Raw genomic sequence first — 18,063 nt, 5'->3', positions numbered from 1 at the left:
GACTTGTATTGCAGCGAACTGTAGCGACCTTTAGACGAGGCTCGTGTTTATAACAATAACCTGAGGGAGTAGATTCATTTAAAATAATATATTCATCTGTTTTAATCCAGGTTTCAGTCAAACAGAGCGAATCCAAACATTGATCTCTAATAATTTCATTTACAATTAGTGATTTGGATTAAAGTGAAGTAATATTTAGTAGACCTACCTTTATTTGATGTTTATCTTCAGTTTTTTTATTTTCAAGTTTGACATCAATCAGATTTTTTCTAAATGACTTAATGAGGGTTTTTTGTTTGGTAGTTCTGGGAACAGACACAGTCTCTATATGATATACATAGGTGATTTATTCTCTATGTGTTGTAGTTTATGTGACCTGTGTGATGTCTCAAGTCTTCCCCAAAAACTCTTCCAAATGTCTATGAATCCTATGCTATTCTACAGACACCACTCAGACATCCAGCCATTCAGTGACACTAATCTATTATAAACCTTGTCACCACGATGAGCAGGGAGGGGGCCAGAGCATATTACAGAGTCTGACATCATATTTGCAAGTTCACACACCTCTTAATCATTATCTTTATTGGCGAAGCCAGATATCGTTAGTGCCATCATGAATAACAATCTTAGAAAATCTACGTTTAGCATTAGCCAGCACTTGTAAATTTGATCTGATGTCAAATGTCTGGCACCGGAAATGCATTTAACAATAGTGGCTGGAGTCTCTATTAACACATTCTTTACAATAGTCACCATTAACAAGGGCACTTTCAACATGATTCTCAGTGGGTACATCACTGAGTGGGAAGAATCGATTGGAAATCTTAACAGGAATGGGAGAGTGGTGTCGCTTTGCCCTACAAGTATGCTGCCGAGATGTCAACCAAACGCCTGATGCAGGGGCTCTACAGTCGGAACCAAAGTGAGTGTGTTTCTCACTGTACTACCCACATCCAAAAAAGTATCTACCGGCTTCTCTTTCATTAACCTCCACTAGTGTTTGGATGCGTGTCTCTAACTCATTAAACTTCTCTGTCAGCGTGACTAATTCCTTACATTTATCACATGTGAATCCCTCATTGCTGATGGAAGAAGCTATAGTAAACATGTGGCATGCAATGTATGAAGCAAAAATATGAGCGGATGCCATGACTTACTGCAATTTGTTGTTGTTATGGTGGTGGTTCCTGATCATCAGTGATTTCAGAGGTCTACATACACTTTGTTAGTATTTGGTAGCAATGCCTTTAAATTGTTTAACTTGGGTCAAACATTTTAGGTAGCCTTCCACAAGCTTCTCACAATAAGTTGCTGGAATTTTGGCCCATTCCTCCAGAGAGAACTGGTGTAACTGAGTCAGGTTTGTAGGCCTCTTTGCTCGCACATGCTTTTTCTATTGGATTGAGGTCAAGGCTTTGTGATGGCCATGCCAATACATTGACTTTGCTGTCCTTAAGCCATTTTACCACAACTTTGGAGGTATGCTTGGGGTCACTGTCCATTTGGAAGATTCATTTGCGACCGAGCTTTAATTTCCTGGCTGACATCTTGAGATGTTGCTTCAATATATCCATATAATTTCCCTTCCTCATGATGCCATCTATTTTGTGAAGTGCACCAGTCCCTCCTGCAGCAAAGCACCCCCACAACATGATGCTGCCACCCTCATGCTTCACGGTTGGGATGGTGTTCTTCGGCTCGCAAGCCTCACCTTTTTTCCTCCAAACATAATGATAGCCATTATGGCCAAACAGTTAGATTTTTGTGTCATTAGACCAGAGCACATTTCTCCAAAAAGTAAGATCTTTGTCCCCATGTGCAATTGCAAACTGTAGTCTGGCTTTTTATGGGGGTTTTGGAGCAGTGGCTTCTTCCTTGCTGAACAGCATTTCAGGTTATGTCGATATAGGACTCGTTTTACTGTGGATATAGATACTTGTCTACCTGTTTCTTCCAGCATCTTCACAAGGTAATTTGCTGTTGTTCTGGGATTGAGTTGCACTTTTCGCACCAAACTATGTTAATCTCTAGGAGACAGAATGCATCTCCTTCCTGAGTGGTATGATGGTTGCGTGGTCCCATGGTGTTTATACATGCATACTGTTGTTTGTACATATTAATGTGGTACCTTCAGGCGTTTGGAAATTGCTCCCAAGGATGAACCAGACTTGTGGAGGTCTTTTCTGAGGTCTTGGCTGATTTCATTTGATTTTCCCATGATATCAAGCAAAGAGGCACTGAGTTTGAAGGTAGGCCTTAAAATACATCCACAGATACACCTCCAATTCACTACACCTCCTATCAGAAGCTAATTGGTAATAATTTTCTGGAATTTTCCAAGCTGCTTGAAGGCACAGTTAACTTGTGTATGTAAACTTCTGACCCACTGGAATTGTGATATAGTCAATTAAAACAATCTGTCTGTAAACAATTTTTGGAAAAATTACTTGTGTCATGCACAAAGTAGATGTCCTAAACTACTTGCCAAAACTATGGTTTGCTAACATTAAATCTGTGGAGTGATTAAAAAATTAGTTTTAATTACTTCAATCTAAGTGTATGTAAATTTCTGACTTCACCTGTACACATTACTTTAGAACACCACTCAGTTCCTTGAGTGCCCGGGACTTGTAGCCATCCCGGAAGGGAGAGTAGCAATGGTCCAAAACCCGGTCCCCTCGTGTGTTAAAACTAATGTGCTGGTGGTATTTTGGTGCGACTGATTTGAAACTGGCTTTGTTAAAGTCCCCGGTCACAATGAACGCGGCCTCAGGGTGCGCGGTTTCCTGCTTGCTTATAATCCCGTACAGTTCCTTGAGTGCCCGGTCTGTGTCAGCTTGTGGGGGGATGTACACAGCAGTGATAATGACTGCTGTGAATTCCCTCGGCAGCCAGAATGGTCGACACAGAAGCACGAGAAATTCCAGATCAGGAGAGCAGAAAGACTTGATAGAATGTACATTCCTCTGAACACACCAGGATTTGTTGATCATAAAACATACACCACCACCTCTGCTTTTACCTGAGAGGTCTTTCGCTCTATCCGCTCGGTGCACGGAGAACCTCGCGGGTTCAATGGCTGAGTCTGGAATCTCCGCAGACATCCAAGTTTCCGTAAGGCAGATAATGCAGCAGTCTCTCGTTGGAAAGAGATCCACGCTTTCAGCTCACAGAGCTTGTTATCCAGAGACTGAACATTTGCCAGTAGAATACTGGGTAGCGGGGGTCGATTTGCGTGGCGTCTTACTCTGATGAGAACGCCGGCTCTGTTTCCCCTTTTCCTCCTGCTTTCCGCGGCCGTGCAGCACAGACAACGAGCTCCACTTGCGTGTTTGTAAACGGCGGGTTGGCATTGAGGAATTTGAAGTCTGGTTTACGGTGTGTAATTGCTGAACCAATGTCCAAAAGTGTTTGTCTGTCGTAGACAATAAGGCAGACAACATCCAAGACAAAAAACATAAGAATTGTAAACAAAACAAACAAAACAGCCACCTTTGTGCCTGTTCCAAAGCAATCAAAAATCACTGCTTAAATGACTGGCGTCTTGTTGCTCTGACCCCCATCATCAGCAAATGCTTTGAGAGACTATCAGAGATTACATCTGCTCTGTGCTGCCTCTCTCTCTAGACCCATTGCAGTTTGCTTACCGCAACAACCGCTCCACTGATGATGCCATTGCATCTACAATACACACTGCTCTCTCCCACCTGGAAAAAAAGAACACTTATGTGAGAATGTTGTTTGTAGACTACAGCTCAGCATTCAACACCATAGTGCCCTCCAAGCTAGATGAGAAACTCTGGGCCCTGGGCTTAAACAGCTTGCTGTGCAGCTGGATCCTGGACTTCCTGTCAAGCAGACGCCAGGTGGTTAGAATAGGCAGCAACATCTCCTCATCACTGACCCTCAACACTGGAGCCCCACAGGGCTGTGTTCTCAGCCCACTCTTGTTTTCGTTGTAAGTTTGCTGATGACACGACGGTGGTAGGTCTGATCACTGACAATGATGAAACAGCCTACAGAGAGGAGGTGCACACTCTGACACAATGGTGTCAGGAGCACAACCTCTCCCTCAACGTCAGTAAGACAAAGGAGCTTGTGGTGGACTTCAGAAGAAAAGACAGAGAACACAGTCTCATCACCATCAATGGAGCACCAGTGGAGAGAGTCAGCAGCTTCAAGTTCCTGGATGTCCACATCACTGAGGAACTCACACGGTCTATCCACACTGAAGTCGTTGTGAAGAAGACTCATCAGCGCCTCTTCTTCCTGAGATGGCTGAGGAAGTTTGGAATGAACCGCCACATCCTCACACGGTTCTACACCTGCACTGTAGAGAGCATCCTGACTGGCTGCATCTCCGCCTGGTACGGCAATAGCACAGCCCACAACCGCAAAGCACTGCAAAGGGTGGTGCGAACTGCCAGACACATCATCGGAGGTGAGCATCCCTCCCTCCAGGATATATATACCAGGCGGTGTGTGAAATAAGCTCAGAGGATCATCAGAGACTCCAGCCACCCGAGCCACGGGCTGTTCTCACTGCTACCATCAGGCAGGCGGTATCGTAGCATCAGTACCCGCACCAGCCGACTTCATGATAGCTTCTTCCCCCAAGCAATCAGACTTTTGAACTCTTGATCTCCCACGATCAAAATACATCAGCACTGCACTTTATTACTCTTATATCTCACACCGGACTGTCATAAATTATATTACTATTATATTATATTCTCTCTTAACAACTTACTATCAACCGACTGAATGTCAATACAGTAAAATACAACCAACTGTACATTCTATATATACTATATATACTTTTTTTAACTGAATAATGTGTATCTATATTGTGTGTATTGTATACTGTACAGTGTATGTTATTATTTGTATATTGTGTTGTGTGTAATTATGTGTATATTAGATTTTAAATTGTGTTGTGTTAATTTGATGTTATTGTAAATTGGTATATGTCTCATCACTGTCATGACTGCTATGTTGATCGGAACTGCACACAAGAATTTCACACACCATTGCACTTGTGTATATGGCTGTGTGACAATAAAAATGATTTGATTTTGATTTGATTTGATTGAAGTGTCCCATTGCTGATATGACACCTTTATCAGCACTCTTGGAACACCTCTCGTCCAATCAGATTCGAGGACTGGAACTAACTTTTGTAAAATGCACAATACATACAACTGAGTTATGTATTTAAAATACATAATATTCCAAATTATATGTGTAAGGGGGTTCAGTGGAAAGGAGGAGGCGAGAACCGGCTTAATAATATAAATAATAATTTAATAAACAATTTAAACAAAACACACAACCAAAAACACACAGTACAGCTGCCTGCAATTCTCTCTCTCGAACTGTCGTCCCCGGCCGCCTTTATCCCTCGCGCGCCCCATCAGGCTGATTGGGGACCGGGTGTGTCTCATTCCAGCCTGGCCCTCCTTGGCTCTACAGTATTCTATGACATTTACAATTTAAATCAGTAGAAAATCAGAGTACAGTAGCATTCAAAAAGTATTTTGATGTCTGAAGAGATTACTTTGCATTTTATTATAATTTGTTTCATTTAATATTTAGTCTATTCAGTTTGCCCTGACCGCTCCAGGCGGTCGGTTAGGAGCCCCTCCTCCCCTCGTGGTCGGTGGCCATTCCTCTGTTCTCAGGCAGCCGGGCTCCTCTGTTCCGCGGCGGATGGCCACGGCTGCTCCATTGGGGTGGATGGTAGAGGCAAGGACTCTGCTACGGCGCATCCCTCCTCCTTCCCGGGTTTCGGCACCAGTGTAACACAGTTAAATGGAAAGGAGGAGGCAAGAACCGGCTTGACAATATAAATAATATTTTAATCAAGAACTGAATCAACAAGACACACACACAGGTGTCAGGCAGCTGCCCATAACTCTCTCTCTCTGTCGCACTGCCATCTCTGGTCGCCTTTATCCCTCTCGAGCTTCATCAGCCTAATTAGGGGCCGGGTGTGCAGAATCACAACCAGGCCCCGCCCTCCGCCCTGCCACAATGTGTTACATTCATCCAAGCAGACAGAGGGTGCTGTCTCTCTAATGTGAGTAAAAAGGTGGATATGAAGTAATTGAGAAACATCCTACTTTTGGGAGCATAGAGGAACTACAGCATGTTTCTACAGCTTAACAGAAAACAGTTAGAAATGCTTTGACAGATGAAACATGAATCCAATATATACACGATTATAACGATGTAAAAAACATCACCATCACTATTTGAAAAAAGTCTTTTTTTATTAAATCTAGACAGGCCCCATTTCCAGCAGCCATCACTCCAACACCTTATCCTTGAGTAATCATGCTAAATTGCTAATTTGGTACTAGAAAATCACTTGCCATTATATCAAACACAGTTGAAAGCTAGTTGGTTTGTTAAATGAAGTTTAACATTGTCATTGTGTTTGTTTTTGAGTTGCCACAGAATGCAATAGACTGGCATGTCTTAAGGTCAATATTAGGTTAAAAATGGTATAAAAAAAAAAAAGTAATATCTTTCTCTAGAAATTCGTCAGTCAATCATTGTTTTGAGGAATGAAGGCTATACAATGCTTGAAATTGCCAAAAAACTGAAGATTTCATACAAAAGTGTACACAACAGGCTTCAAAGACAAAGGACAACTGGCTCTAACAAGGACAGCAGGAGAGGTGGAAGGCCTATATGTACAACTAAACAAGAGAATAAGTACATCAGAGTCTCTAGTTTATGAAATAGATGCCTCACATGTCCTCAGCTGACAGCTTCATTGAATTCTACCCACTCAACACCAGTTTCATGTACAACAGTAAAGAGAAGACTCAGGGTGCAGGCCTTATGGGAAGAATTGCAAAGAAAAAGCCACTTTTGAAACAGAAAAACAAAAAGAAAAGGTTAGAGTGGGCAAAGAAACAGACATTGGACAACAAATAATTGTAAAAGAGTGTTATGGATCTTAACCCTCAGGGGTCGACGGACACGCCAGCGCGTCCTGCTGGTTTTTTTCACTCATAACAGCGGAAACAACTTAAAATACATTTTTGGGTGTACAGATAAGTGTAAGACATCATTAGAAACTATAAATGGGTCTACTTGTATTTGTGTACACTCACAATAACAACAAAACCTTGTGCTTTTGTAAAATAAAGAAAATAAACAGGGTGCACTTTCAGCCGTCTCTGTCTCTGCGAGCATCTTTCTGAAACACGTCACAAAAATGAACTGAAACTCTGCGAATACTTATCAGACAAACATGAATCATATGTCTAAAGAAAGCACTTACAAATAAAAGTACAAAATGTGTACTTTTAAATAAAACAATTCAAATTTAAAACAAATATTCTCCTGCAATGTAATCTGTATTAAACAAAGTGATGTATAGTTTCTCCTGGCTCAGCTAATTATCCCTAATGTGATCACACATATTTATGATATATTTTAAAATGCAATTTATTCCTGTGATGTAAAGCTGAATTTCCAGCATCATTACTCCAGTCTTCAGTGTCACATGATCCTTCAGAAATCATTCTAATATGATGATTTGCTGTAATATCTGACATAGGGCATATACACAATATAAAAAAAATCAGGATTCTTTGATGAATAGAAAGTTCAAAATAACAGCATTTATCTGAAATAGAAAGCTTTTGTAACATTATACACTACCGTTCAAAGGTTTGGGGTCAGTAAGAATTTTAATTTTAATTTATTTATTTTTTGGGAAAGAAATTAATACTTCTATTCAGCAAGGATGCATTATATTGATCAAAAGTGACAGTAAAGACATTTATGATGTTACAAAAGCTTTCTAATTCAGATAAATGCTGTTAATTTGAACTTTCTATTCATCAAAGAATCCTGCATTTTTTTAATATAAATTGTGTATATGCCCTATATCAGATATTAAATGTTTTTTCTGTTCACATCAATATTCATGATCATTCAGGCCTCTTCGCATTTGGCCTTTCTAACACTAAAAGTGTCTTACAAAAGTTAAATGACTATATTGTTTTGTATGAATGAATGATCAGGATGGTTTTCACATCATATTGTAGCAAAAACTCTAGGCTACAAGATCCAGTTCTCAAGAGTCTTGTGAACAAATGTTTAGTATGTGTTATATGGCCTTATTTTAGTCACTTAAAATTTTTGTTTTTTCAAAAATCATGCATAAACATAATTTTCTCAAAAATACAAACATGTACATACATGTTGCTCACATATTATTGTAGCCTAGTTTGTGCTGAATACAGTGTTATCAGACTTTAGCCATTAATATGTTTTTAAGCAACTGAAAAAAGCACAAATGTCAAGGCACGTCGAAACTTCTCCAGGGCCCAAAAACACCCTCAGACCCCAGAGGGTTAACCCCATTGAGCTTTTGTGGGTTCAGCTAGACTGTAAGGTGTGTGAGAAGTGCCCGACAAGACGGCCACATCTATGGTAAGTGCTACAGGAAGCGTGGGGTGAAATGTCACCTGAGTATCTGGACAAACTGACAGCTAGAATGCCAAGGATCTGCAAAGCTGTCATTGCTGCACATGGAGGATTTTTTGATGAGAACTCTTTGAAGTAATTTAAGAAGTTCTGAACATCTTTTTCTAACTGTAATAGTACATTTTCACATTATTAATGTCCTGACTATACATTGTGATCAGTTGAATGCCACTTTGGTGAATAAAAGTACCAATTTCTTTCCATAAGAGCAAAATCTGTACATTATTCCAAACTTTTGGCCACCAGTGTGTGTGTGTTTATATATATAAACTCAGCAAAAAAAGAAACGTCCTCTCACTTTCAAATGATTTTATTTTCAGCAAATTTAACATGTGTAAATATTTGTATGAACATAAAAAGATTCAACAACTAAGACATAAACTGAACAAGTTTCACAGACATGTGACTAACAGAAATGGAATAATGTGTCCCTGAACAAAGCGGGGGTCAAAATCAAAAGTAACAGTCAGTATCTGGTGTGGCCACCAGCTGCATTTAGTACCTCAGTGCATCTCCTCCTCATGGACTGCACCAGATTTGCCAGTTCTTGCTGTGAGATGTTACCCCACTCTTCCACCAAGGCACTTGCAAGTTCCCGTACATTTCTGGGGGGAATGGCCCTAGCCCTAACCCTCCGATTCAACAGGTCCCAGACATGCTCAATGGGATTGAGATCCGGGCTCTTCGCTGGCCATGGCAGGACATCATGCAGGAAATCATGCACTGAATGAGCAGTATTGCTGGTGGCATTGTCATGCTGGAGGGTCATGTCAGGATGAGCCTGCAGGAAGAGTACTACATGAGGGAGGAGGATGTCTTCCCTGTAACGCATAGCATTGAGATTGCCAGCAATGAAAACAAGCTCAGCCGGATGATGCTGTGACACACCGCCCCAGACCATGACAGACCCTCCACCTCCAAATCGATCCCGTTCCAGAGTACAGGCCTTGGTGTAACGCTCATTCCTTCGGGACCCTGGGCATCTTTCTTTTGGTGTTTTTCAGAGTCAGTAGAAAGGTCTCTTTAGTGTCCTAAGTTTTTATAACTGTGACCTTAATTGCCTACCGTCTGTAAGCTGTTAATGTCTTATTGACCATTCCACAGGTGCATGTTCATTAATTGTTTATGGTTCATTGAACAAGCATGGAAAACATTATTTAAAAGATCTGTAAAGTTACTTGGATTTTTACAAAATTATCTTTAAAATACAGTGTCCTGAAAAAGGGACGTTTCTTTTTTTGCTGAGTTTATATATATACAGGGTTGGGGAGTAACGGAATACATGTAAAGGGATTACATATTTAATATACAAAATATAAGTAACTGTATTCCACTACAGTTACAGTTGAAATCATTGGTAATTAGAATACAGTTACATTAAAAAAGTATTTTGATTATTGAAGAGATTACTTTGCAATTTATTGTCATTTGTTCCATTATTTAATATATTCAGTAATAATTAAATAAATTAATATGGTGGCACAATTATATTTTTGTCAACAAAACTAATTTCAAACATTTAAGCATACGCCTTCAGATCAAAAGATTTTTAAGATCATGAGAAACACTTCAGTCAAGTGTTTCAAAACTTTTGACCAGTAGTGTATATATATATATATATATATATATAGTAAATATATTATTTCTCTAGTAAGACCTTTAATATTACAGAAATGTCCTTCAAAAATCTTATTCCTATAAACAATTTCTGTATGTTTTTCCTTTAAAAAAATATCAAAAATTCCTTAAAACAAGATAAATGTAAGATATTTAGGCTTTTTTCAGATAATTTATTTTTAATACTGTACATATATTTTTTCTTACTGTACTGGCATTTTTATTTATTTTTTTTTACGTCACTTGTTTCAAAGAAGGTGAAATAATCTGCCAGTACTGAAGAAGTAATCCAAATTATTTAGATAACGTCACTGACCCTTAATAATCTAACAGAAAATGTTATAATTTACATTTTACAGCATGTATTCTGTGAATTTGCAAAGCAACAATCGCAAGGACTACAAATTATTCATGGATAATGATGCTGAAAGGAAGATTACCATCGATAATGATGAAGCCTGTGCAAGTAGAGCTCAATGTGAAAAACCACGATTCCAAAGATCTGAGTTTTGGGTGACAAGTTCACACAAATTTAAGAAACACAGAAACATACCTGTAAGTTTGTAAATACCCTGTTCTATAAACCTGATCTTCATCTATTACCCCTTTCTACATCATCATTTTCTATTTTTCTAAGGTGGAGCAGTTGACAGCATCACATGTGTCCAGCCTCACGTCATGCTGCAGCGAGACCTTCGTCAAGTTCCCTACGAGCTCTTCCATGCCTGCATGATCACCAGCTACAGCTACCTGTTCGCCAACATCCACTACCTGGACAACAAGCACCGCACGCTCAGCGGACAGCTCCACCCAAGCCCCAGAGCTCCATCCAGCAGCGATTTTAGCCCTCAGGGTGAGGTGGCGCTCCCAGAGTGCGAGATCAAGCAGCGACCGCGGCCTGTGAACTACAGACATGCTATAGCTACAGTGGTCATCACAGGAGTGGTGTGTGGGATCGTATTTCTGATGATGCTAGCGGCAGCAGTCTACGGATGCGCGTACGCAGCAATCAACGCAAAGTATCAAAGAGAGCTGAAGAAGAAAGCCATGGAGGCGAGCAGAGGAGAAGAACGAAAGAACATTGAGAGAGAGGAGAAAGAGCCACTAGAGTGACGCAAACATCATACAATGCACATTAAGCACAAATACACACAGGGAGGCCAGTGACCAGATATAGTTGTGCATCTACAAAGTCCCAAGTGGCACAAATGCAGTTGGCAACACCTCTGGGCAGCTATTTTCCAGTCATACAAGTACAGCTAATATCTACTTGAATGGGGAAAGACTGAAATCTCCAAAACTGTAGTCCAGACAATATTTCAAGTCAAATTAGCAATAATGGTATCATTGCTGCTTCTAGCTTTGCTTTTTTAGCTATTAATAGGAGAAATTTAAACTGATCCAAAGTCTCTTATTCCTCCACTGCTGTTTATACATTTTCAAATTGTTGGTAAGGCAATACAGTTTCTACAGAGCTCTTGTAAGGCCAAAGAAACATATGAACATATCAGTTTAACCTGTTTTTTTGTTTTGTTTGTTTTTTGTTTTTTTGTTTTGTTTAAACAGGAACAAATCTAACCTGTCTTTGTTCAGTGCGCATATTTAAAAGTGAAGTGTGTAATTGTTTTGATTTTAAAATTAGTAGTCAATTGATATTGATTTTTCAGAGGGCAGTGCTTATAAAGATATCTAATTAAGCAGAGATAACGCTAATATAACTGTAAGGTGACTTCCTGAAGGGTGTAACCACTGTGTCATTTTCAAAACATTGATCTGGATGTTTGAGTTGTCTGATATGTCAGCTTTTGACTCAACCAATTGCATGAGTTGTCTGACGCCTTTTTGTCTGACCAAAGGCATACGGATATGAATGGTGGAGTTTTGGTCATGTGAGTGGTCGCTGCAGAGCTCTTTTGGCATGCTTTGTTCGCCTGCTTTGTTTACAGTCCGTCAAGGGTGTGAGTGGCTGCCGCAGAGCTCTTTTGCTGTGATTTGTTACTGATTGGTGGATCTTTCTTTGGAGGATTATGGGTAATGTAGTTCTTAAAAAGGAAATCTGTGCTCAAACACTAAGTTGAAATAACACGGACGGATAGCTTCAACAGAAGCATGTACCATCGATTAACAACCTTAAAGCTCACGGTAGGTCTGCCTTGAAAGATGTATAATTATTCACTAAAAATCAATTCTGCAAATGAGAAAATGAAGTTGGATTTTTACTTCCGGAATTAGACTGTTATGCTCTATTCCACTGGTGCCACAAGTGGCAAAGAAATTATACACTGCCGCTTTAAGAAGCAGTATTTACATATGGACAAACTACACTGGTTTTAACAACATGTAACAAGTAGTATTTCATTTATAGTTTATTGAAGGATTTAATAATTGGCATATCCGTTAATAACAAGTCATGGTGGCAGCTCCTAATGTATGTGTCTGGTCTCAATCTGTGATTCTGTAAGAGTATTGTATAAGAAGCTCTGTAAACATACTGGTACAAACAGTGGATAAAGAGATTTTGAGAATTAGAATAACATAAATTTTGGTGAGTGAAGGAGGCAGTGATCTAGGAAGCTTATGCTGTGATTTACAGGATTATATAACAGGCTCCTCCTTAACTTGATCTGTCAGAATATATCTACTTAATATCAGAGTACACAGCCAACCAGTAATTGGGTAGTTGACATGAAACACTTGTGAAAAGTTGAAATGTCCTGTGGTAAGATGTGCTATACTCCATCTAAAATTATATTAAACAGTATTTTGCTAATTCTCACATATATGCAGTTTTGTGACCTCATATAATTGGAGAAACCATATACAAGTATTTGTAATTTAAAAAATGCACTCTCTCTCTCTCTCTCTCTCTCTCTCTCTCTCTCACACACACACACACACACACACACACACGTGTAACTGAATTTAAGTTCACATCATGGCTGTTGACAGTTGAGGATGAAGAATCATGTCGGACTTAAAAAGCATGTCACGCACAAGCGCATATATGGCGCAGTTACACAATCATTTACTGTCATCAACATCTCAGGCTGCATTACTGATGAAACACGCATATGGGGAAGAAACGCAGTGAGGATGCCAACAAATGAAACACTGTCTTTTCAAAGAGTGTTAATCTATTTTTAATGTTATTTTTCTGTTCAAATCAGCATGTGTGACAGAAATACACTCACTGACCCAGTAATTTCAGGTAACTGTATGAGTAAAGTAGCAATGTTAAATTTTTGTGATAAAAAAAAATGTGTATGTTTGTGCTCATAAGGAAATATGTTGTAATATGTGAAATATGTTTATTAGTGTGCAGCAGTGTATCATTTAAATAAAACTGTTAAATATTTGGAAAGTATATAAAATTTGATTTAGCCAATTTGATTTTATTGTGTGTGTGTGTGTGTGTATGTGTTCTACAACATAACAATGAATCATGTGCGGTGGAGAGTGAAAATCTGTCTCTTCTAGTTCATTTCACTGTCAGTTACAACTTGAATCATTTGTGCATGAGTGTACGTGTGTGTGTGTGTGAGAGAGAGAGAGTCCTGCTCCAGGTATCTGTATATTTAAACAAACACTTTCTATCTCTCTCTCTCTCTATTATAAATTTTTCATTATTATTATGTTGTTATATGAATTCCATTGCATTAGAGAAAAAAAAAAAAATAATAGGCACTTTTTGTAAAGAAAGATAGCATGAGCACACTTTTGAAAACATAAAAAAAAAAAAAAAAAAATGTGTGTTAGGTTTTAAAATATAAAACGATAGATATATTTTTCAAAATAAGCAAAACAAGTATTTGGACACATGCTAGGTGACAAATGTAATGTCCATAGTTCTATTTCCTCTTTCAGCAGCTCCCGTTAGGGGTCGCCACAGCGGACAATCCGTGATCCGCATATTTGACTTGGCACAGGTTTTACGCCGGATGCCCTTCCTGACGCAACACACAGTGGCTGGGGACTGAACATGTCCACAGTTAATGTGAGGAAATTCACCTGTAGTTAATCTGATTGAGGCAACTGTGTGAACTTGATGGTAATGGACAGATTGATCTCACAGTGAAATCGGAAAGTATGTCTCACAGTATGTTGACTTTTCTCAAGCTAAAATTGGTCTGTGTTTATCGAAATTCAAAACTCTGCCCCCAGTGGCCAAAGTGGTAAGTGTTTTTGGGCGAATGGGCAAGTGTGAGCTCTGTTTTCAAGGTGAAATGTCCAGAGAGGGGCGTCAAATACAAGATGTGAAGCGAGTTGTTTTCAACTGTGCAGGCTGTAATACAGTGAAGAGGAATGCATATTGTACAAACTGTATCCCCAAACCCTAAACCTAACAATCAGTGGAGTACAAATGTAATGCTAGAGGGGAAAATGCAACCTCTGAATTGCGTTCATCACTGATTATACAAACTTAATTACTTCTTGGTTTCAACACGGTATCCAAACCTGGGTCTCCCATGCTGCTGAAGCAACACTTCTGGTTGCACCACAGAGAAATGTGAACAAATTGGAGCTGATGAAAAAATGTCTGATAGGAGATGGCAGTTGTCAGTGATTCTGCAATGTGGCCGATCCTAGGGTACTGGAACTCTTGTAATTAACATGCCAACATCCTGTGTGATCATGTTGGGATCAGTTAGTTACAAGTAATAGCTTTTGGAAAAAATAATATTGCATTTGTTTGCTCAAAGAGGCCACTATGTTCATTAAATCAGCAAAAAAAAAAAACTCAATCTTTCATCCTCCACATTTGGTTATGTTGTAAAAAAAAATGTAAAATGAAGGACTTGAGAATGAGAATATTAAAGACCAGTAGACTGGACATGTAATTGTGAGTAAAAGGGGTAGGTTTGGATTAACTGTGGGTGTATGTGCGCCAGCTGTGGGTGTATTGTATGTTAATGAAGTGGCGCAAATCGCAATTAGCTATTTTCATGAGAAATAGGTCTCTGCGCTAAGACGTTTCAAAAGCATGTCTGTTTTCAGTGCAAAATCCAAACTCAATTCCTGCATTTGCAGTTTGGAGACTCCACCAGCAGGTGGTAATAAAGATCATGTATAAACTCTGAAAATATAGTGGAACATCAAATTATGTTCCTGACAATCACCGTTTTACAAAAAAAAAGGTATGAGATTTGTATTAAACTATCTACAATATAGGTCATTGTTTATTTTTCAACTAATTTTATCATGTTTATATCTACAATTGGATTTATGATCTAATTTGTATTGGTATTTTTCCACCTGTTGTCATACAAATATTTTTGGTTTAATGTTTTGGTTTCCCTATCTGTCACTCACTCGACGTTGTGTCGATGTAGTGACACTAGGGGTCACTCTTGGGAGCGCGAGACACCTCTGGTCTTTGATAAAAGGCCAATGAAAATTGGCGAGTGGTATTTGCATGCCACTCCCCCGGACATACGGGTATAAAAGGAAAATCTTTTGTTGCCTTTTTGTTTGATTTCGCCACATGCCCAAGTGGCTGTGGTACCCAACAGTTCAGCAGAAGAGCAGTTTCCTTCCTCCCTGGGTCACATACCTCCACGGGTTACGAGGACAGGCCTCTTCCTCCCCTGTCCCAGGCTGTTCCGGGGGTGGTCACAAGGAGCCAGGTAAGTGCTTGATGTCCCTAGACTCAGCATGGCCACAATGTGGTGTGGCACCTCGAGCTCCGCCCCGACGCGAGGCCCCACCTGCCGGTACGTCCGATGACGTTGTCCCCTTGGTCCCCCTTGCGCGGAACTTGGATGCGTGACTTGCGCTTTCCAATCCATCGCGATGGCTGATCCGGCTACGCGATTCAGTTCGCCAGGCGCCCGCCCAGGTTCAGCGGTATACACTTCACCTTGGTCAAGGACGAAAACGCTGCTACCTTGTGCATGGAGATCGCTACCCTCCTACGGAAGGGCGCAATAGAATCTGTCCCTCCGGCCGAGATGAAGAAGGGGTTTTACAGCCCCTACTTCATCGTACCGAAAAAGGCGGTGGGTTGCGGCCAATCTTGGACCTGTGAGTACTGAACCTGGCCTTACACAGACTCCCGTTCAAGATGCTGATGCAAAAACACATTCTGGCTAGCGTCCGGCATCAAGATTGGTTCACGGCGGTAGACCTGAAGGACGCGTATTTCCACGTCTCGATCCTTCCTCGACACAGACCCTTCCTGCGGTTTGCATTCGAGGGTCAGGCGTATCAGAACAAAGTCCTCCCTTTCGGCCTGTCCCTGTCTCCTTGTGTCTTCACGAAGGTCACAGAGGCAGCCCTTGCCCCATTAAGGGAGGTGGGCATTCGCATTCTCAACTATCTTTACGACTGGCTAATCCTAGCTCACTCTCGGGATATGTTGTGCACACACAGGGACTTGGTGCTCTCACACCTTAGCCGACTAGGGCTTCAGGTCAACTGGGAACAGAGCAAGCTCCTCCCGGTTCAGAGCATCTCTTTTCTCGGTTTGGAGCTGGACTCAGTCTCTTTGACAGCGCGCCTTACGAATGAGCGTGCCCAGTCGGTGCTGGCCTGTTTGAAGGCGTTCAAACGGAAAACAGCGGTTCCACTGAAACTTTTTCAGAGGCTCCTGGGGCATATGGCATCCTCAGCGGTAGCCACCCCGCTCGGGTTGATGCATATGAGACCACTTCAGCACTTGCTTCAGACTCAAGTCCCGAGATGGCGCCACGGGACACATCGCGTGGTCATCACACCGGTCTGTCACTGTCTTTTCAGCCCTCGGACTGACCTCTCGTTTCTACGGGCAGGTGTTCCCCTAGAACTGGTCTCCAGGCGCGTCATGATCATATGAGGCGCCAGGAGGCTGAATCCCTCCAGACCGCACCTCGTTCCCTCATGGGACCTCTCTGTAGTTCTTCAGGGTCTACAGAGAGCCCCCTTTGAGCCTTTGCAGGCAGCCGAGCTTAAGGCACTCTCTTTGAAAACTGCCCTCCTGACTGCGCTCACTTCCATCAAGAGGGTAGGAGACCTGCAAGCATTCTCTGTCAGCGAAATGGTCGGGCTACTCTCACATGATCCTGAGACCCCATCCAGGCTATGTGCCCAAGGTTCCCACGACCCCTTTTAGGGACCAGGTGGTGAACCTACAAGCGCTGCCCCAGGTGGAGGCAGACACAGCCCTGTCGTTGCTGTGTCCGGTGCGCACTTTACGCATCTATTTGGATCACACGCAGAGCTTTAGGATCTCTGAGCAGCTCTTTGTCTGCTTTGGTGCACAGCAGAAAGGAAGCACTGTCTCCAAGCAGAGGATCACCCACTGGCTCATTGACACCATAACTAAACATAAACATGAACTAGATGTAACTTGACTTGACTTGACTAAACTTGACATGACATGAACAATCCTACAATGTTACATTCACAATACCTGACAATGGACAATGGCAAACATGAGGCTTAAATACATGGACAAGGGAGAAACATGACAATGATTACCAATGACAAGACAGAACTGATAACAAGACAATAAACCAATGAAAGCAAGACATATGAAAATGGAGGGAAACATGAAATCACATGACCAGGGAACTACTGTACATGACATGAAACAGGAACAGGAACTAAACTTTCAAAATAAAAGACATGAAAAACATAAACACATACAACCCTGACAAATTCTATTAACCTAATTAATTGCATACAGTCCATTTACACTACCAACCTCTTATAAATGAGCTGTCTTTGTTTATATTGCTGGTGCTTGAAAGAAGGAACTATATAATAGGATGCAGATGCTGCAATAACCGGAGAAGAACCTTAGAATTAATTTGCACTTGACCAAGCCCATTTCCAAGTTGCATCCGTGATTTCACCAAACCCACTTGCGTCTAGACTTAGCGAATGCTTGCACAAAAATCCCAAAACTTCATGGCCATGCCCAATGACTTCTGGCATAGCACTGCACTTAGCTCTAGT

At 40.8% G+C, this 18,063-nt stretch overlaps 1 protein-coding gene across 5 annotated transcripts in view; it reads left to right on the top strand.

Moving 5' to 3' along the window:
• Positions 1-18,063, top strand: part of LOC127424745 (leucine-rich repeat and transmembrane domain-containing protein 1) — a 78,748-nt gene that overhangs the window by 19,341 nt on the left and 41,344 nt on the right. For 2 of the 5 annotated variants that reach the window (XR_007894510.1, XR_007894509.1), the window contains exons 3-4: positions 10,766-13,336; positions 13,993-14,122. Coding sequence is in view for 2 of the 5 variants with exons in the window: in XM_051670178.1 (XP_051526138.1) it covers positions 10,766-11,241 (476 nt within the window). In the remaining 3 variants the exon portion in view is untranslated. Of the gene's footprint in view, positions 1-10,765; positions 13,699-13,992; positions 15,418-18,063 lie in introns of those variants that run through there. The other 3 variants (XM_051670178.1, XM_051670176.1, XR_007894508.1) reach the window with 2 other exon arrangements.

Source organism: Myxocyprinus asiaticus, chromosome 33, assembly GCF_019703515.2.
Source record: "Myxocyprinus asiaticus isolate MX2 ecotype Aquarium Trade chromosome 33, UBuf_Myxa_2, whole genome shotgun sequence".
NCBI lineage: Eukaryota > Metazoa > Chordata > Actinopteri > Cypriniformes > Catostomidae > Myxocyprinus > Myxocyprinus asiaticus.
This window is presented reverse-complemented; position numbering and strand designations above follow the sequence as displayed.